Source organism: Leptodactylus fuscus, chromosome 1 (genome assembly GCF_031893055.1).
Source record: "Leptodactylus fuscus isolate aLepFus1 chromosome 1, aLepFus1.hap2, whole genome shotgun sequence".
NCBI lineage: Eukaryota > Metazoa > Chordata > Amphibia > Anura > Leptodactylidae > Leptodactylus > Leptodactylus fuscus.
In genome coordinates, this window is record NC_134265.1 from 96,889,697 (window position 1) to 96,912,377 (window position 22,681).

The following is a 22,681-nucleotide window of genomic DNA, read 5'->3' on the forward strand; positions in this document are numbered from 1 at the left end:
TTGCACAGGGGTTCTAGTGCACCCTCGGCTCTGCTACATCAGATTGCTACATCTGATGTAGCAGTGCCGAGTGTGCATCAGATGTGTAGTTGAGCAAAACTGACTCAGCACTGCTAAGTCTGCATTCGCATAGGAATGCATTGGCCAGCCTTCGGCCAATCAGCGCTGGCTCTGCCGGAGGAGGCGGAGTCTAAGGTCGGACCTGAATGGAGACTGGTGTGGAGCGATCTTAGACTCCGCCTCCTCCAGCAGAGCCAGCGCTGATTGGCCGAATTCCGTACTCTGGCCAATCAGCACTGGCTAATGCATTGTATTGGCTTGATGAAGCAGTGCTGAATGTGTGTGCTTAGCACACACATTCAGCTCTACTTCATCGGGCTAATAGAATGCATTGGCCAATCAGCGCTGGCCAATGCATTCTATTAGCGTGAACTGAGTTTGCACAGGGGTTCTAGTGCACCCTCGGCTCTGCTACATCAGATTGCTACATCTGATGTAGCAGTGCCGAGTGTGCATCAGATGTGTAGTTGAGCAAAACTGACTCAGCACTGCTAAGTCTGCATTCGCATAGGAATGCATTGGCCAGCCTTCGGCCAATCAGCGCTGGCTCTGCCGGAGGAGGCGGAGTCTAAGGTCGGACCTGAATGGAGACTGGTGTGGAGCTATCTTAGACTCCGCCTCCTCCAGCAGAGCCAGCGCTGATTGGTCGAGTTCCGTACTCTGGCCAATCAGCACTGGCCAATGCATTTCTATGGGGAAAAGTTAGCTTGCGAAAATCGCAAACTGACAGGGATTTCCATGAAATAAAGTGACTTTTATGCCCCCAGACATGCTTCCCCTGCTGTCCCAGTGTCATTCCAGGGTGTTGGTATCATTTCCTGGGGTGTCATAGTGGACTTGGTGACCCTCCAGACACGAATTTGGGTTTCCCCCTTAACGAGTTTATGTTCCCCATAGACTATAATGGGGTTCGAAACCCATTCGAACACTCGAACAGTGAGCGGCTGTTCGAATCGAATTTCGAACCTCGAACATTTTAGTGTTCGCTCATCTCTAATAGAGAGGAGTCGGCCACATGACAATGTCAAAGTGACAGCAGAGGATTGAGAGTTCTGGCCTCGCCAGCTGCACTGCACAAGGTAACTTGGGGGATCAGGGTTTATATTAGTAATAAAGCTTAAACATTGCAGGGACTGCCCTGGTAAGCTTTATTATACCCCACATAGACCATGTATAAAAAATAAAAATGGTCACAGGGAAAATACTGTCCAACCTACAGGTTACATGTTATAGAGCACAAGATGCTGATCAGATTATAGGACAGGGACTGGGATGTCTATTGCCCACCAGTGGAGTTGATATTAGTGGGCCGGTGCCCACAACCAGGACTCTTGCAGATCAGATGTACCGAGACAGTGCGGCTACAGGTAATATGTCGGGAGCCATGCTGCTTCCCCACCACTTGATGTGCATCTCTACCTAAACCCATTGCTGCCCACTGCATAGCTGGTGAGCAGTGCGGCTCCTGTAATTATCTGTAGTCGCACTGTCCTAGAAAAGATAATCTGCAGAGGTTGTAGCTGCCGGACCCCCATAGATGTACTATTGATAAGATCCTAGGGACAGAAAGATGGAGCCTTGAAAGGAGTTGCCAATGAACTGGAGCAACCCATGTGGCGGGATGGGAGGTGTAAAATTTACATAGAGTGTCTCACCGATGCCCGAGACTAATTAGATACAGGATTTCTAGAAATGAGATGCCACCATGAGGCCGAACATAGACTGGCAGGGGACAAGTGGATGCTGGGGACAGGAGAGTATGTTTTGTTTTTTTATGGCTTCTACACTGGTCCAAAACACACATTTTCCACAGTAGTCTTGCACCTTAGTGGCACCCATTTTCACAGATTCCCTATACATTTCTGTGTATGGAGAGAGCCGTGAAAACAGACAAAATTAGGACATGACCTATACTTTGTCAGTCTGTTACAATGGACAGTCAAAATAATGGTCGTGTGAACAGTCATTCACTGGCTGTGTGACGTCCGGGGAAGAAAAGAAAAAAAAAAAGAAAAAAAATCACCCACACATGCCACGGTCATGTGAATGTAGCCTAAAGCTGGGTTTACACAGGGGTTTTTTGGTCTGAATTTTGCTGCGAAATCTGCGTCAAAATCCGGCTCAAAAAAAACACTTCCCATTAAAATCAATGGGTTCCTTTTTCCGCGAGCGGTTTGTTCCCACTCACGGAAAAAAGAAGAGACATGCCATTTCTTGAGGCGGATTCCGCGGCTTATTCAGCTGCAGACGTCCGCGGTGCGGCACTCCCTCTCGAATAGGTCCATTCATTTGGGCCTAATCCGGAGCGGAATGCCGCGACTGGATCCGATACACCAGTTGCAGATAGCCGTTTTTTTGGACTGGATTCTGAGGCGGCCTCCGCGTCAAAATCGGGTCCAAAAAACTCCTATGTGAACCCAGCTTAATACTGCTCACTCTGCTCTAACATAATGCCTGCAGGATGGACCACAAGTTAATAATAATAATAAATTGTATTTATATAGCGCCAACATATTCCGCAGCGCTGTACAATTTGTAGGGTACAAATACAGACAGAAAGATACATTACAAAGAAAGTCATTTCACACAATGGGACTGAGGGCCCTGCTCACAAGAGCTTACAATCTATAAAGTTTAATAAAGTCATAACTGAAGCATCAGGCACAACTGTATATGATGGTATCGACCAACAGTATATACACTCACCGGCCACTTTATTAGGTACACCTGTCCAACTGCTCGTTAACACTTAATTTCTAATCAGCCAATCACATGGCGGCAACTCAGTGCATTTAGGCATGTAGACATGGTCAAGACAATCTCCTGCAGTTCAAACCGAGCATCAGTATGGGGAAGAAAGGTGATTTGAGTGCCTTTGAACGTGGCATGGTTGTTGGTGCCAGAAGGGCTGGTCTGAGTATTTCAGAAACTGCTGATCTACTGGGATTATCACGCACAACCATCTCTAGGGTTTACAGAGAATGGTCCGAAAAAGAAAAAACATCCAGTGAGCGGCAGGTCTGTGGGCGGAAATGCGTTGTTGATGCCAGAGGTCAGAGGAGAATGGCCAGACTGGTTCGAGCTGATAGAAAGGCAACAGTGACTCAAATAGCCACCCGTTACAACCAAGGTAGCCAGAAGAGCATCTCTGAACGCACAGTACGTCGAACTTTGAGGCAGATGGGCTACAGCAGCAGAAGACCACACCGGGTGCCACTCCTTTCAGCTAAGAACAGGAAACTGAGGCTACAATTTGCACAAGCTCATCGAAATTGGACAATTGAAGATTGGAAAAACGTTGCCTGGTCTGATGAGTCTCGATTTCTGCTGCGACATTCGGATGGTAGGGTCAGAATTTGGTGTCAACAACATGAAAGCATGGATCCATCCTGCCTTGTATCAACGGTTCAGGCTGGTGGTGGTGGTGTCATGGTGTGGGGAATATTTTCTTGGCACTCTTTGGGCCCCTTGGTACCAATTGAGCATCGTTGCAACGCCAAAGCCTACCTGAGTATTGTTGCTGACCATGTCCATCCCTTTATGACCACAATGTACCCAACATCTGATGGCTACTTTCAGCAGGATAATGCACCATGTCATAAAGCTGGAATCATCTCAGACTGGTTTCTTGAACATGACAATGAGTTCACTGTACTCCAATGACCTCCACAGTCACCAGATCTCAATCCAATAGAGCATCTTTGGGATGTGGTGGAACGGGAGATTCGCATCATGGATGTGCAGCCGACAAATCTGCGGCAACTGTGTGATGCCATCATGTCAATATGGACCAAAATCTCTGAGGAATGCTTCCAGCACCTTGTTGAATCTATGCCACGAAGAATTGAGGCAGTTCTGAAGGCAAAAGGGGGTCCAACCCGTTACTAGAATGGTGTACCTAATAAAGTGGCCGGTGAGTGTATATGTTGCATCAATCTGATAATGCAGAGTAAATGTATAATAGACTAAAGTGTCACAGTAATATGGACAAATTATAGGCTTATCACAGTACAATGATAAAGTAGCCAGTAATAAAATAATGCACAAGGTAATGTCACAACATTATGCAACAGCAGAGAAATCACAATAATCTTGTAGTAATGGGATGCTATGCATGCTGAGGATACTGAGAAAGAATAATGCACAAAGTGAACTCACAGCATAAAGTAAAAGGGTCATATATAAAATATCATACCACTGTAAGGTAACAATGTCCTATCCATTGACTTTTCCTGCCAGCTGAATTAAATTGCCCCCCCCCCCCCTTCTAGAATCATTCATTACTGTGGTGATCACTCTGAGTGACAATGGACACCCCCTCCCCCAGCAAATACAATGCCTAATATCTGGTACATGACATTTGTTCAGTTACTGCCAAGATAGTGACTGCTAATGGCTGAGTTTACAGACTGAAGATTTTTTACTAGCAATGAAATCTATATACATATGACTTAAAATGTGGTTGAGAAATCCTGGCTGTATGAACATGCCCTTTAATGGCTGTATTAGTCAAATGTGACAGTAATACCATTTTATCCAGCTACACATTATGAAATGCAGTACTTGCTTTCTATGAAAAATGTGACATTTTACAGTAATATCAGGTCATACGGTAGATGCGTTTTGCGAAGCATAAAGAAAGAAAACCAGCAATTTCTTACCTGCCCCTTTCCCCTTCGTCGATAATTTCTTCTTACAAGACTTTTGTAGTTCTCATTCTTTTTGGTCAGGTAATAGAAAAGAACACAATCGGACACAGTCTGCAAAACACACATACAAAGCGTAAGCATGCATTGTTATGCTGCAGGTCTAAACTGTAGCCAAGGCTGCACCATATCCATCCTACACAGTCTTCAGCTGGAGGAATTTATGATCTGTACACTTGGAGGAATGTTCCTATTAAAGTTCTAGGAGCTCTTAGCCATTCCAGTTATTACGAGAACACAATGCAGTCAAAACATGCTAGCTTTCCATAAGTTTAGACTTTGACATATGCTGTGTGTCTTCTTTGTATTCTCAGAAGGCAGACTAAGAGGCCTTTTACCTCAATAGACAGCTGAACATAACTCTTTATCTTCACCCATTTAATGATTAACAATACACCATTCATAAAGATAAAACCAATCATCCAGCACAGACACTCTACACCTACAGGGCTTCATACTGTCAAGCTATGCAACAAATGTATAATAAATGCCACCTTTATTTTTAGGTACTGCTTGAGCGGTTTCGATTACTTAAATTGACAGTAAACTTTACAGATAACTTAGTCTCAATTTTATAGAACATGTGATTCTGTATCAAAATGCAATGCACTTAAAGATGTGGCCACTTTCTTTCGAAAAAAAAATGTCTTTGAAAGTAACTACCACTAGGTGTCTCCTTTCTAGATAAGTTGCAGTTTGCTAGGGAAGGTCCGATCATAGTTAGCATCCAAAAGCAAGATGGCTTCACAGTGAGTGGTGCAAATTGCTTGCTCTGAGCAAAGGACTGAATATTCTGCAAATCCCACAGCTTACAACAGAAGAAAAAACATTCTATGTACTTGTATCTACTTCCAGCTGCTTGAGTGATTACAAATAGGATATTATTTCTAGACTGCAAAGCAGTTTTCTTGACTGTGCTAATTTCTTTTTCTGCGTTTTAGCTGCATGCCTGCACGTATTTACCTTGGTACACCCTGGTTCTCATTACCACACACCCCTGTAGACATGAAATGGTTTGCTTGTCTCACCAAAATCAGGTTTGGCAGCCATTTATCTGGTTCATCTACTCTGAGCACATTTAATCTTTTAACATTTTTGCCTTCACAGTAATACTCTCAGAAACCTGCAGCATTTTAATCCCGTCAGATAGTTTGTAAATATCAGATACGTCTAGGTCCAGCATCTGGCACCCCCACGATCAGATGGTAACATTCAGACAAGCAATGCAGCATCTTGATTACTTATCAAGCACAGGATTGTACATTGTATAGGGCTATGCTTGGTACTGCAGTTCAGCCCCCTTCAGTGGAGTGGGAACAAGCTGTTCACAATATGTGACCAATGGGCATGATATCACATAGCCTGTGAAGTGGAAAAGTTGTTCATGAGAGATGCACACTTAATCTGTGGGGGTCCTGGGTTTCAAAGACCTGCCAATTCAGTGTTGAAGTTTCATTCTAAGAATAGGTCAACATTTTAGTCCTGAAAAACCTCTAGTTACCGAGTTGTCCACAGCATGAAACCAACTTAAAACGTCAGTCTGAAGAAGATGGCAGGATTTCTTGCCCAACACTGGAGACTGGACAGAAATATGATGAAAACTGTTGGTAATATATTATTTTCATATTTTCACAAGCAGTGGCTTTATAGAAAGGATTCATATTTTACATCTAGTTCTTCCATAGCAAGCATCTATAGTCATCTGCAGCCTGGAAGATGTTAGCATTTACAGTAAGTCATTGTGAAATCTGAAAGTACAATTGTGCAAAATCTAAAGAGGTCACATAACTTATTAGAAGTCCTTCATACCTTTCTGTCCAAGAATGAAGCAATGAACACAAAGTTTTTTGGTTGCTGGATAAATCTGTAAAAGAAGACAGACACTCAGGCTGAATATACAGGCAAATCATTATATAACATCAGTAATGTGACCACATAAAGCTGTTACAATAATGCCCATCATCTAGTGTAGTGTCTGTATTCAGCTATACACATCTGGCCATTAGCCCTAGTGTGCCCCAGGTGTTTGGCAGTGTGGATTGTGGCTCTTTTATTCTCACTGGCCTGTAATACATGGCTTTAATATATGTATATAATTTGGAGGCTATCCTCATCTTGTTATTATTATGTCTGATGCTTCTACTGCAGACGTATTAAGCTACATAAGAGCATTCATTATTGAAACACCTCTCACGATGGCTGCGGTTCATGGAAGGAACAGAACACTTTCTAAATTAAAATCCTTCTGATAATCTTTTTTTTTTTCTTTCTTTTTGCAGAATGATTAATTGGACATTTGATGGAGGTCTTCTAACCCCTTCAGCTAAAGTATCACTTGTTATGCTATATCACATGCCCAAACAGTCTGAGATAACAAAGGTAATTATCTGAGCGCAGATACCAGAGACTTGTCATGTGTAGCATTTGTACCAATGGCATTAACAAGACACTATAATGTGAAAGCAATAATAAAGAACGTTTCGAGGATTCAGCTCTGTATCCAGTAAAGCACCAACCATCCAATGCAGAATTCAATAAGAAATACTAAAATACAAGTCATATGTATTCACATATAATTTGTTTCATAATACTGCCACGAGGAAAGGTCCCTTTAAGGGTATGTTCACTTAAGAGTTTTTGCAAGTGGATTCCGCCTCAAAACCAAACTCAGAAAAAGTCTCCCAACTCTCCAATTCATTTCAGTGGGAGTCAGGCAGATGATTTTTTCCCAAGTTCACATTGCAGAAAATGAAACAGAATAAGGGTGGATTCCGTCTCAAAATCAGCAGCTGATTCCGCCGTGTGAGGGGACTTTAGAGCATCAGTTTCAGGAGTTTGTATAGGTTCAGAACAATATTAAGAGTCAAGTGTTATTGTTTGTATAATAAAAAGTTGATCAATTTTCCAATATACTTTCTGTATCAGTTCTTCGCGGTTTTCTACATCTCTGCTTGCGGTCATTCGTCTGGCTATTGCTAGTAGTGAAAAAACAGTCCATGGTCATGTGAAATACGGTCCATGGTCATGTGATATACACACAGGACCACAGCTCGCTATAGTCACAGCAATCAGTAATTAGACATCTGCCTGGTAATGAGCTGTGCACCTGTATATCCATCACATGACCATGGACCGTATATCACATGACCATGGACCGTATATCACATGACCATGGACTGATTTTTATCCACTTGAATTAACAGAATGAACGTTAAGCAGAAATTGAAAAAAAACAAAAAACAGTGGAATTGATACAGAAAATCTATTGGAAAGTTGTTTTATTATATAAACAATAACATTTGTCTCAATGAAAGTGGCCAACCCCTTTAATAGTAATATATAGGCAAGTTCTAATTGGTCCATATCAGTCCATGTGGCCAAGTTTCCTTTGCAGAGATGACTTCAGAATTAGCAATGTGAACTGCTCTCAGGAAAGCAGGCATAGGAGGGCCTCTATTCTGCAAGAGTTTGTGACGGTTAAAGACTGCTACATGAACAGGCACCCTAAATGTGTGCATTTGGTACTTTATGGCTGGAAAACACAGTAATAACCACACACATTTTACCACAAATAAGCACAACCCACACAAACAAGAGTGCAATGTAAAACCACAATATTCTTTGCACTAAAAACAGTGTCTGGGTTCTGTTGTGTAGCACACAACTGCTAGTGAACGTGTATGGGTACCCCAATTTGTTTCCCATAGGCTAGAATTACATAAGCAGTTCAAATGGCAGTTTTATTGGGGAACAAAAGGGTGTTCAAGGTTGTTGTTTTTTTTTTAAACACCTTCCTACAAATAAAAAGTTGTGCCGCAGTATAGGGAATAAGTGTCAGATTGCTGGGTTCCAATCACTGGGGCCCTGAATCCTTCATGTCAATGAATCACTGAATGAATGAGTCAGTGGCTGGCACTTCACTCACTTCTATTGGGCTGCTGGAAATTGCAGTCCGTGCAGCACTAACACTTCATTCATGGGGAACTTTCTGTTCCCCATTCTCCTGATCACTGGGGGTCCCAGGGATCGGATCCCCAGCAACCTGACACTGAATAGCGGATTAGTGTATGGAATGGCACAACCCAATCAGTGGCTGAGCAATGGTGCTCTGTTCAAACATCACCTTTCATCCACTTTTAGCTGCATTGCTCACATGCGAGAAGAATGTCAACAAAGACCGGGGACTCAGAGACAATCCACTGGATCCCCGCCCAAACTGAGACTTAAGTATACAGTGCTTATTAATTTACGCCTCAGCAGGAGTTAAAATTATTAACTGAAACACCTCTTTAAAATGACTACGGCAAATAAGTTTAATATTTTGCAACCATGCGGTTACCTGAAAGCTCGCCATGATAAAAACCTAATTGACATATTCTGGACTACATTCAGACAGATCCTGTTGCTCAGGGTAAAGACACCCAATGCACTGCCACGGTTTCCACTTACATTGTTAATCATTTATTGATTATTGCTTGTTATCCTGTTAATGGCTTCCGGGTTTTACAAAACCACACCGTCGGTAATAAATAACAAGCAATAATCAATCAATGTTTAACAAAGTGAAATCACTGTTAGAGTCACATGGCTGGGAGCACATTGTAAGTCTTCATCTTAATGGTCACCATTTGATACTATTTCACTATCACAGTATATTAGTTATCATATATTAGAAGCCAATAAAGATACTAATAATTGTTAGAGACCATACACACTACCGATGAAGGATGAGAGCAATAGACATTAAAAACGAAGTTGTGAATCTACCCGCATTGTGACTATGAAATAAATAAAATTCCGTTTACAAGAGTAAATAAGAACAGACTAATACTTTGGTTGAATGCATGTCTACTCGTACCCTGCTTAGACTTTATCATGTTGATGATTCATTGACATTTCACAGCAATTCAATGCTGATGTGTCTGACTAAGCAGAGTAATTCGTGGAGAATGTTGTAGTGATGCCAATCCTCTGGAGGAAAAATGATTTACTAGAACAAGAGGAGATTGATTGCATGTGGCCAGACCTAGGGAAGATGAGATCAATTGCAATCCATTCTAGCTCTACAATTACAACTACCAAAACCCACATGGAATCCAAATACATGCATTAACAAAAAAAAAATACAAATAGTTAAATATTATAATAAGGATGGAAGTGTATAATGGCTTACAGTGCACACTAAAGAGGCAAATTATTTTCATCTATGTCAGACCGCTCTCTGTTCCTGTAAATGTCTAGTTTAGAAAATACTTGTATTGCTCATGAAATAATTCTGGAACATATTTTCTTAGAGCTGTACATTGTGCTGTTCATCTGTTATTCATCCTAGTGGAGTGCTGACATCACTGTCAGGGCATGCTCCATGAACAAGGTTATTGACATTGTTTTCAGAAATGGCAGCCTTGTGACAAAACTTGTTGAAAGTGATATTTTTGTGCTGGGCTTGGCACTTTCTGAAAAAGGGGACATGCTGTTAATAGGACCAGTCGCCCCACTAGATAAGTCATTTAGGCCATTTTTTTCCCCTGAAGCTTTGGCATGAAATAGAGGCAATCCCAACCAATGTATGGGTTACAAGGACCATCATGGAAAATGCAAGGCTTGATAAATCGCCCCCAATCCCAAAATCAATAAATACCGATCAGCTGATATCAGTAGCTGTGTTGCTGTTAAAACATTGTCCATACTTCTGGATGCGGATAGCTCCATTGACTGAAGTGACAGTGACCTGAATGGGAAATGGGCTTTAGTAATCAGTAACATATTCTGAACCTATTCTATATGGGAGGAATCCCAAATCCATAGCAGTGGATGGAGATGCCGACTTCCAGCATTGTGCACTTTGTTTTAACAGCGCTGTAGCTATTCATATTAGGTATTTCATTAGTACTTGAATGGGGAAGTACTGAAGCGTTTGGCTGACATCTAGCTTATGAGAATGGCAAGTTTATAACAGCTTACATGAATGGCAATATCAAATGATGGATAAAAATTAATTAAAGAATTAAAGAGCTCAGATACTTTAAAAGGATGGAGTCACCATGACAGCCTCGGTCCATAAGCCCCCTCCCTACTGGGGAGAATGTAGAACAGCTCTGTAAGTACAGCTCCTGTTCGGGTCAATTTTGGGTGTCCATGCATTAAATTGGAGGACTTTCATTTGTGCGGCCAACACGTAATGCTACATTTCCTTCGCTTGTGGCTGTTTGCCAGAGGTAAAGATGTCAGACTCAGCTGACTTCTCATTGACAATAAGCTTAGTCTATATTTATAAAGCATGATCTCCCCAAATACACATGGATGTACTTCATGCTATGCTGAAAGACAACTTCATCTATACTTTGCCATCTAGGCCTGAAATAATGTATAACATGACATCAGACCACTGTCATGCTATGGGGGACTGGAGGGAAGTAGAACAGGTCACATGAAGTGATTCAAGTACATTGAATTTAATACAATTTGAAACTTTATTATTTTACCATTACAGACCATTATGTTGACTATATTAGCTTCTATAGGGGAATCATGGTATCTAGTAAAGCAAAATTCAAAAACATATATAGTGTAGAAATATGGCCATATAAAACAGATTGAGAATAGTTCCACAGAGAAATAGGTATTCCATATTCTGGACCTATCATTCTATATGGGTAGAATATGCATCCAAATACATATGTGTGAATAAGGCCTTATTACAGAGAGTAAAAGCTGCAGTGAGCTTGAAGAAAAGAAAAATGCAAACTTATAATGCTGACAACAAGATTTTACATGAACACCCTTGAATAATCTATTTTCAGCTTGTAAGGTTCAAATGTTTCCACAATATCTCTTCGATAGTTACAGGTCATAATGCCTGGAAATCTGGAGGCCAATGATTTAATTGTACAAGTATAACTATTCATTGACATTAAGAGACCATTAGATCATGGCCTTCTCCTTACAGGTCTTTTCTATCAGATGAGTGGGGTTCTGACCCCCATCGCCGCTAGAGATCAGCTGTTTAAAGAGACCATAGTATTTGGGAAAGTACTGCTGCCTATTCACTACTTACCAAGTATAGTGCCACACACTGTATAGCAGCTTGGCCCCATTCACATGAAAGTTTCTGAACAGAAAACATGCCAGGTAACCAATGAATGTGAAATTGCACAGCTTGTGGAGTAGAAACGGTGCTGACTGGAGAGCCGCTAACACTTTGAATAGCTGATCCACGGACATCCCATATGTAGAACCCCCACTAGCCTAATATTGATGACCTATCCTAAGGATAAGACAATCAATACTTTAACACTAGAAAACCCCCTTTAGCTACCTTTCCATGATGCGTTCAATACCACCAGTATGTTTTAGTGATGCATGGCTGCAAGCAGTAGTGCATTTCTCATATAGTTACTAGATACTGTATGTTTGCAACTACCTCAAACATCTCCTCAATATTAAAAGTTGTAGGAGATGTCAAAAAATGCATCAGATATGTTAATAAGTTAACATGACAGGTCCCTTTCTATTATTCTTCTAATACCGCCAGCATATTTCACTGATACCTAGCTTTAAGCAGCTAGCACATTTCTAATATCACCATGTTATATTTAGTGCAGTTCAACCGCTTAGTAATGGAAAATTTAATTTCATCACATTACAGCTTGGAAAATTCAGAACACTTCTCTGATAATCCCTGTGTTAATGCATATACAAATAATGACATTTTACTGCAAGTAATCCTGACATGGGTAGGATCAGAAATACAGATGTCCTGAACAGGAGAGACATGTTATGTATACATAGATATGTCCATGTAAAGGACTTACAGTCCTGCTGGTACACATGGAATAAACATGTGGGTGACGAGCGTCATAGTGATTAATAAACCTAATAGTAATGAACTTTATATTATACCTAACCTAGTATTGTGAAGTACTAATAAAAGCCAAGCTACGTCATGGGTTTCAGAAAGTGCTTATCTGTCGCTCTGGACATTCCATACTTGATAGAAAGACCTATGACAATGGGAACCTCAGTCAGTTGTAGGGAAGCCTAACAATAAGTGTTCAGTTTTCTTACAACTCAACCATAGGGGAAATAAAGCATTACACAGTACTTCTTCAAATCAAAGGATTGTCTGAGTAATGCCAGATGGGACAGGTCCTCCAAAAGAAGGGTCACTCAAAACTGCTTTCCATTCTGGTCAAAAGATGAAGATTCTAAACTGCTGACCCCTTTTATTAGCTCAGAATTTGCAAACAGGGTATATGAAAATGGAGTCTGAAAATTAGACAACCCTTTCAATGCTAAAAGAACAGAGGATAACATAAAGTAGAAATAAGATAGAAAGATAGAAATAAGAAGTGTCGGGATAAATGTGAATGTGAATCTGGCTACACACACAGAATCAGAAAACTTACTTCTCCCTGAAGGTATCCTTCTCTTGTTCGCTCCACATGTTCATGACCTGTCGTTCCTTGTACACCTTCATGGGGTCGTCCATTAGGCCATTCATGTTAATGAACTTGATACGTTGCTGCTCTGCATCAAACAGCATGGGGGGGATGACTGCCAGCTGGCGCATCTGTTTCTCCAGGTTCTGCATAGAAGTCACAAATGTTTATATATATATATTGCACTTGCAAGGCAAAAAAAAGGCAAGCATATTGCACAACTTGGCACTGATTATTTTCTTTGTTTTTTTATCTAATATAATTAATAATAGGTCAGAGTCAAGTTAACGATACACCCCATAACAGGGACATATCAGGGCCCTGGCTGACAACACCGGAACTTTGTGTCACTGCTAAAAGCAAATAGAAATGTCCTGGCTAGAGGTGTTCCTATCTATGGCCACTAACACATCTGAGTAGGAGGCAACTGTCAAGCATTTCTTATAAGTTGTAGCTGAGAGATTTTAGATGGGCAGATACATGCAGCAGATGATGACAAGGAGACATCTGGCTAAAATAGGATGTCAGGCTGTCAACAGGCTTGTACTACATGTGACGATCCTCATTGTATGCAGTGACAGCTACAAGGCTGCCTCTGCTGCACTCCTAGAAGGGAAAGTCTTCTAAAACAATAAAACGTTAGACTGATTCGCAGTTCAGTATATTGTACACTGTTCTTTCATCTGTAATATATGTAAAAAATATATATATATATATATATATATATATATATATATATATATATATATATTATTATTATTATTATTATTAATCAATTGAATTATTTATTTTTTTAAAAAAGGGAACAAGGATTTCCCGGTTCGGTTCAGAGGAGACTACAGTTTTATCAAACCTACATTAACCAAATACACTGCAATGGTTTACTAGACTAGATCAGGGGTTGTCAGATATCGGATTATATATCTACAAGGGGGATACAATATATAAAAAACAAAAACCCTTAAAAGATCCTTTACTTATATGGTCCTGCTATTTTTTATTTTTGTGACTGCAACAATGACATCACATTACACCACTGTAGTTGGCTACAGAAGTCATATGTTGTCAATGCAATATCCAGTGCATAGCCAGGTAAAGAAAAACAGGTGAGGAGGCTTGGAGCGGCTGGTGATTCACCAGTATTTTTATTTATTTTATTTTTTTTAAACAGAAAACCCCTTAAAAGAAATGTATGGTCATTTTTTGTTCATTTATTACAACCAATTACATCACTTTAAATCCTCACATCCTGTCTGCATTTAATAAAGGCCCATGTCGATTAATATTGTACTTTATTGCAGAATGCCTGCTTATTACATATTATAACAGGATTAGCTCAGGGATCCTCGTCTCCTCAGATACTCGAGCACGTTTTGGCACAAAAATTAAAGTCCAGTCCAGCCCAATGTGGTGCAACTGGTCGCAACCAGTTTTATTAGAACTTGACAGGCAAAACAAATACAATACAAAATAAAATCCTAGCCGTCCGGCTTCTACCTACAATACTTGTATCCTAACTACTGAGAGATGGGCCTACTGCACAACTCCCTAAACACAAAATACAGCAGTATTACTCAAACATGGTTTCCCACGAGCAGAGCGAGCCATCTACTTGTGTGCTATCTTCCTTTTTTTTTTTACAAACACACACATTTCAAGGTAACAAGAATTAACCCCACACATCTCAAAACCTGGAGTGGCTGAATGGCGTAGAGCCACACCCAATTGCCCCTACTGAAGCAGCCAGACCTTTACTAGGGTTTTGGTAAAACCCTCCAGCAAGGAACCCAGCTTTTCTCAGCTGCATCTAGATTGTATATGAAAGGAACCTGGGAGAAATGTACACTCCTTCTACCACTTTGCCCCTGGTCCTATCACTATATGTATACACAAAGTGGATTCTTCTTTCCATATAAGTTGGATCAGTGCACTACTCTAGCACCCATGAGACACAGAGTACAGTTGATTCCAATGAACTTTTGGTATTAATAGTTAATAGCAGAATATGAATTCACCAGTGGAAGAAACATCTGTGTAGATCTGATCAGACCTGAAACCTCATTGGTAAAGTATAGCTTGACTATACAGTGGCGTCAGTGCAGCAGGCAACACCACTGTTCTAATGGAAACGTTACATTTGGGATAGATTTTGGCAGCCACCCAAATCTGAATGACAATCTTACAAAGTGTATCACTTTTATTACAATACTACTTATTATCATTGTAGAAGTAAAGTCATGTTAAAATACATTTCTTTCATCTGAAATGTTCCTAGTATCACAAAGATTTCATAACATTATTCCATTAAATTATATCTTATGCTATTTGTTCGATATGTCCTGTTGAGAGTTCCTGAAGTGGAAGTTACTAAAACTCATGGCCTCGTTCATCAAAACTGTCCAAAAAAAATGGGCTTTTTGCTTGCAGTAACCAATGGCAGAGCAACTTTCACCTTTATACAGCGCTGAATTGAAAACTGTACTCTATGGGTAACAAGGCCAAAATTCTGGAATGTTAGGGCTAGTTCACATGGGGCACAATGGTCAGGAATCCGCGTCAAAATCTTGCCACTTCCCATTGAAATCAATGGGAGCCAGTCATTTCCTTTTTCTGTGAGCCATTTGTTCCCGCTCACAGAAAAAAGCTAGCTGCTCTTTCTTCAGACGGATTCCGTAGCTGATTCAGCCGCAGCATCCGCCTCGCAACACCTCCCTCCAGACTAGGCCCATTCATTTGGGCCTAATCCGGAGCGGAAAGCCGCAACGAGATGCCGATGCACTGCGAGGGAGTGTGTTCACGCGGATCCCTGTGTGAACTAGCCCTTAAAGAGGACCTTTCACCACCTCCACCAACTCACGTTCTTTGCATCCTTTAGGCTAAGGCCCCATGAGACGACCGGCTGTTATAAAACGCTGCAGGAAAAACCATGGTGGCAACGCATTGCAGTTCTTTCTGCAGCGTTTTAAACAAAAAGTTTGCGGAGTTTTCCTCCGCGGACTTTCTATTACAATTATATCTACAGGAAATCAGCCGGCGTTTCCGTAAATATAATTGACATGCTGCGATTTCCAAAACCGCACTGGTTTTGGAAATCGCTGCGTGTCTGTACTGCGGTTTTTACCATAAATTGGGCATGGGATTCACAAGAATCGCATTCACTTTGCAGTTACTGTAAAACACCGCAATTTTTCCTGCGGTGTTTCCAGTCCATGGGGCCCTGGCCTTAACAGAACTCCAGCTCTCATCGCAACCATTCCCACAGCAATAAGTGCTGTTAGTTTTGGTATCTGATGGGCTATTCAGGCTCTGAACTGTCACATGGGCAGTATCAGGCTGAAGCAGGCAAGGGGGGTGCAATTCTGAGCTCTAACCCTATCTGCTTGTAATTGGACAGCATTAGATGGCTCAGTATCCCTCACCCTTGCTTGCTCCTGCCCGAGACCACCCACTTGGCAGTAGAGATCCCATAAGCGTATCAGACACAAAAACTAACAGAGCCTGTTAAAGGATGCAAAAAGCTGGAGATGATGAAATGCCCAATTTATAAAAAAATTTTTATTAAAACATAAAAAAAATTCATGGAGCCTTGTTTAATGCATCTGTCTAAATCCTTCACTAACCTGAGTAACCTGCATAAGGCTGACAGACATGAGAGAAGGGAGAGTATGGGCAGGCTTTAAGTTTACTTATTTACAGGTGGGACAACACTGAACCCAAAGATAGCGGCAGTTTACAAAGAATAAAATTTTAAATCAAGGGACATTTTAATGCCCACCCTATAGAGATCAGAAACACCCCAACATGACAAAAACCCTCTCTGCGGGAATGCCCAAGAAGAAGATTTATTGGACAGACACAAAGATATAGTATACTATGTTTCTGTGTCCTTCAAAAAAAAAAAAAATCCATATGATCCATCAATAGCCATCTATTTGCATCCATTTTTTGAAATCCATTAAAGAGATCTGTTAATGTGTTAAAACGCAATGGACCCTTATAAAGGGCTATTCCCATTTCATAAAATTATGCCTACTACCCATATGCCATCAGTTCGTGATCAGTGGGAGATGAAGATACCCCCTTACTATTTTAACCTGTGCAGCGGTGGTCTTGGCCATCCACTGTTCACGTAAAAGCCTTGAAGGGGGCACAGCAGCCTTCTACATTTTCAGAATTGGAAGGGCTACCAAAGAACAGACCCCTTTTAATCATAAAGTGATGGCATATCATAGCTTATTTAATTGTTTAGATCATTTTTCACTTTTGCACAGTCGTATTTAGGGGGATAACAATAGGTTAGACCTATTTAAGGCTGTACTCCAGTACTGGACACTGCAGCAGAGGAAATAAAGCAGAAGGAATCCTTACCTCCTGCTCGGAGAGGCCGTCAATGATTTCTGACACTTCATGCTCACTGCGTGCAGCAGATAAGGACAGACCGCTTCCCCTTTGTCCTACCCTGCTGAGAGATGGAATTGAAATGTTCAACCATGTGTAGTGATGCACAAGCAGGTTGTATGGATGAGCAACTTAACATAGCCACTGCAGACATTCATAGTACACTTGATACCCCAGGCTCTCAGTGGATGTAATAATACTTATAAGCTAATGTTTTTCACCCTATGTGACTTTATTTCTGACAATCAGAGGTGCTGAGCAATAAAATACCTCTACATGAAACATGCAAATACTAAAAGGTAAAAAATATTGTCAACCACAGGAGTCTGCACTTTTCTTACATTTTTCCATGGAAAAATAGAGCATTTGAGATTCATCGTATTCCCGCACCACTGTTCTCAATACACTCTGAAGATCTGTACAGATGTAAATGTATGATCAAAAGTGTCAGCAAAACAAGTCATTTACATTATTTTAAAATGCAACCACAAAGAGACTGTAGAATGAAAGGGGGAGAAGGCAGAGACTGCAGGTTCATGCTTGTGCGCTGCTGCAAGACAAGGCTGGCTTCTGTGGAGTTCTGCTGAACCTCTGCCATAAAGTATCGGTTCACATTTACTACCAAGACCCTATATAATATACAACAAATTGTATGTTTACTGCAGCTAGCATATAAACCTAGGCCAAAGTTTTGGTGTCATATTCAGGGAGCAACACTCAACTGTATTCTGGTCACAAGTCGAAAAAGGGTTTTATGGTTTTGAATCTGGATAAGGGCTCGGGCAAGCCGGAATCTCATATCATTTCATCATTTGTATCCCTGTGGGATAGGTCAACAGTTTTAAAGGGATTTTCCCACAAAAGATATTTATGGCACCTGTCTCTACAATCAATCCCCAAGACTCTGTTCCCACTGAGAATGAAATCCAGCCTGTCAGAAGTGGTCAGGTTTTACAGGAACAGCGTAATTCTGTGAATTACAAGGTCTCCATAACTCCCATAGAGGTGAATAGGAGAGCAGCATAGGTGGGCCGTACAGCTACGCTGTTTCTTTAAAACCCATCTACTGATGGAGAGGGAGAGCTAGGCAACAGAGCCTGAGAAGAGAATTACAGTATAGAGAGGATCGGGACCTGCATCTATCAGACTTTAGATATGCGTCAAAGCTGCTCTGTTAAGAAAAAACATGACAGGGGATAAGTGTCCGATTGCTGAAGGTCTGATAGCTGGGCCCTCCAGGGATGAGAACAGGAGATTCCCCTAAAGCATCCTTGTGAATGACACACCAGTGCACTCGCATGACCAGCACTTCATTCACTGCTATGGGGTGCAAGTGCTGCCAGAAATTACAGCTCCACAGCAGTGAATGTCTTTTTTTGGGCAGACCCCTTTAAAGGGTAAATTGTGGCTGCACATAGCCTCCACTAGGGGGAGTTTAATAGCTTACCAAAGACCGATTTATTATTGAATCAAAAGGCAGATGTAAGCAGTAAGCTTCCCCTAAGACTTGTCCTAATATTGTTCCTAATAAGGTACAGCTTTCTTCTGTTTGCCAAAATGAGGTCAAATTGTGCAGAGATCTGAACCTGTGTAACATACTTTTATCACTTTTCTCCAGAAAAAAAGAAAATTAGAAAGAGATGGACTGTTTTGGGCATGTATGAAGGCCAAGGTCTCATAAGAAACTCAAAGGAAAAGTACGGTATGTAAACTGAGGCCACATACACAACTGTATTTTGGATGAGTGTTATGAATGCCAAATATAGCATTTTCTTTACATTCATGTATGGATATCATATTTGCAGTTCAGATGGCTTTAATGTCAAAGCAATAAGGACTAGGAAGGAGAAGGCATATAATTTGCAGACCTCTGATCACACCTATATAAAATGTTGACACTATATTTTACTGTAAAACAGAATCGTGGTCATAACTTGTAGCTCAGTACCATATTCTACAGCAAAGTACTGATTATACAAATCTGTACATACATGTTCTGGATCCTCTGGGTTTGTTGACAAAATTCCTTGCAGAGTTGGAAATATTGGTCAACCTGAACTAATGCCAGGGCTATACTGTGACTTTTTGTACAGTAGTTTGACTTGGGGTTATCCAGCTTCAAAAATGAACCGCAAATACCTCCATAGCAGTGTTACATACTCACTATCCCCTTGTACACCCTTTGCTTGGCTTTATTTTACTTGCTGCTACTTGTTCACATGTAGTGAATCTGTGAACAAACTATATTTCCCATGATTCATATGCCTGCTCTCACTCAGTGTACCCCTCCCTTTTATATTTTCCACAGCGATCAAATTCCCTCCCTTCTACAAGATCTGTTTGAATCTCACTACTTCAGTCCATGAAGCAACTCTCTTCTGCATATTTGACCAGGTAATAAATCACTCTCACAGAGATCATGTGCTGCTGTGACGTTTTGTTTGCTCACTGATCTGCTTACAGGGAGGGGTAGTGAGCTTGTAAACAAAACATCACAGCTGTTAATGAACTGAAAATAAAGCACATAAAATTGTGCTGAATTTAAACAAGATATATATTAGGACGTGTTTTGTATTGATGTATCCTGTTATTTGGCCTACAGCTTTATATATATATATATATATATATATATATATATATATATATATATATATGAACTGGATAACCCCAACAGTGTTCAGACTATTTTAACAGTGTTTTTCGTACTATAGACTTATCCGGGACAGTGGGCCATGCTGACTTGCTGCAGCTGTCATGTTTATTTCACACCAACCTCTGCATGCGTTCTTGAAGCTCCCTCTGCTTGCGGATCTCTGGGAACTGCTTCTCGTAATATTCCCTTATTTTGCTCTCCTTTGCTCTTCTGCGTGGATTGTTTTCAATGCGCTCCACCTTTTTCTCCCAGGCTTCCATCAACTGGTCATAACGCTGACAGAGCTTCTGTTCCTGCAACAAAAAGATCATAACATTTCTCAAAACCTCTCAGATCTGTTCAAGCTTAATATTGTGCATTAGAACTACTGATAAAAATAAACAAACATTTTGTATAATAAAAAACAACAGTAAATTTACAAAGCTAGCTTACATACAAGTAAAGCATTAGGCGGTGTTCCCACTAGTATCAGAACTACCTTTTGTACCTTCCCTTCAATATAACAACACCTTCCGTCATAAAATAAATATAAAATGAATTTAAAAAAATTTCTATATATTATTGGATATTTGGCAGTGAATTTATTGCGATCTATTAAAGTTTTTGAGAACGGTCTTCTGGAGACTGCTAACAGTAGGGAGAAAAAGCATTACAATCTGCCAAACCTAAGAGTGCATGGACACCCCAGCTATACGTTCCCCAGCTGTGCTATTGGAAGAATCCTATAATGTTTCAGAAGGGGAGCAGTCCTGTTTACACATATGTCTGGCATGTCAGTGTTTAGAAACTTGGTAAATAATATATGTATAATGATCACGAACTTCATGAAAATTTTGCATCTTAGACTAAACCAAATTGGATAGCAGTTAGCAAATGGATGCGCTTTAAAGACTGCTAGATTCTTCTGAGCTCTACTAAAACAGTGCTGATAAGAAACAAGTATTCACGTAAATGCAGAACTCAAACTTGTCGGGCTCATGTTACTCTACATCATCTATAACGTAATCCGCTTTATCAGCAAACTGAAAAACAGCCAATATAGTTCAAATACAGCCAGCAATATCACAGCCTTGCCTTGAGAGAAACATTTTCTTAAAGGAGAACTCCACATTGCTTCCCAAAAAAACACTAGTGAAGGGATTTAAACATAGTTCAGTGCTCACTGGTGACAACAGGCACTATATTGTGGAAGTGTTATGCTATATGTATCACAAAAACAGCTAAACTATACGCTACCTCGGGGCTCTGGAAAGCAGTACAAAGCGCTGTTCACGTATGACAAAGAGGAGCAGAACAGGGAAGCATTATTGCTATAGAGTATTATTAATGGGTGTACAAACTTTACGTAAACAGCTAGAGTGGAAATATCCCCATAGACCAAAAAAAATCATTGTGGGGACATGGGTAAAACTCACAGCTACATTGCTTACATACATTTTTCTCTTGGCTCAGTTTTCTGGGCACCATCTAACCATGGGCGACATTTTATGCACCAGCCCTCTCCCGTCTTCCTTCACAACTACTGGGAATTCACTTGTTATTACAGGGCTATTTTTCTTGTAAACTCCCTAGCAGATTGATTTACAAATGTTCTGTCCGTGTAGCCAGAATAATAGTAAAATAAGTTACGATATCAGCACTACAGCAATAAAGCTCAAGCTGTGTACGGAGAACGTCCTCTGCGATGGCTGACAGCAGCCATATCATTCACTAGTTTCCAGATAGAATTATCCGCATCTACCTAACAGAGTGTTTTATGAGTTTGTTCTAGAGTCTGCGTCTCCTTCAATATGAAGGACTTCCAATCAAAATCTCAATAGACATATCATTGATGGATTTTTCCTCCATGACAGTAAGATTTTTGTGATCCTGTTCACAGAAGAGATTTTACAGTGTCTATAAAATGATGCACGGTGTTATAAAGTTCATCAGATCACTGGTGTAAGCAATGGCTCAACTTCAGTCCAGAACATTCTATATTGTAATGATCTAGAGGCAGCCAGAAAATGTTATTTCCCATTTACAACACCATTGAGCTTTTTCATGTCATTCATACATATCTTCGGCTATATCCCTGAGTAATCTATTTCTTACGCTATATGGGCACATCGATATTGTCTTGCAGCATCTCAAGTCCGAAATTTTTGCCCGACTGCAGTGGCCAATGTCCATGTTATTTTGACTGTAATAAAAGTAAAATTTGCAGCCCTGGTTATCGCAGGTGTCTGCGGTCTTGAGTGTATGGCTGCCCTACAACGTGGCCATACCCCCATCTTCATTTAGACTGGTATGTTTTTGGTCTTTCTTTAAGGTAACAATGAAGGGGGAGGGGGAATGAACAGTTGGCGGAAGTGAACAAACAAAATACATTCGTTAGGAAGGCGAGCACTGTAGTGGGCTAAACGCTCAAGTGTTTGGGTAGA

At 40.7% G+C, this 22,681-nt stretch overlaps 1 protein-coding gene across 20 annotated transcripts in view; it reads right to left on the minus strand.

The window, feature by feature from the left end:
- Positions 1–22,681, minus strand: part of NCOR2 (nuclear receptor corepressor 2) — a 291,797-nt gene that overhangs the window by 125,059 nt on the left and 144,057 nt on the right. For all 20 annotated transcript variants that reach the window (XM_075274561.1, XM_075274570.1, XM_075274577.1 and 17 more), the window contains 5 exons: positions 20,379–20,551; positions 17,576–17,669; positions 13,175–13,353; positions 6,576–6,630; positions 4,722–4,820 (listed from right to left, as the gene is read on the minus strand). In XM_075274561.1, coding sequence (XP_075130662.1) covers positions 4,722–4,820; positions 6,576–6,630; positions 13,175–13,353; positions 17,576–17,669; positions 20,379–20,551 — 600 coding nt within the window. The remainder of the gene's footprint in view (positions 1–4,721; positions 4,821–6,575; positions 6,631–13,174; positions 13,354–17,575; positions 17,670–20,378; positions 20,552–22,681) is intronic.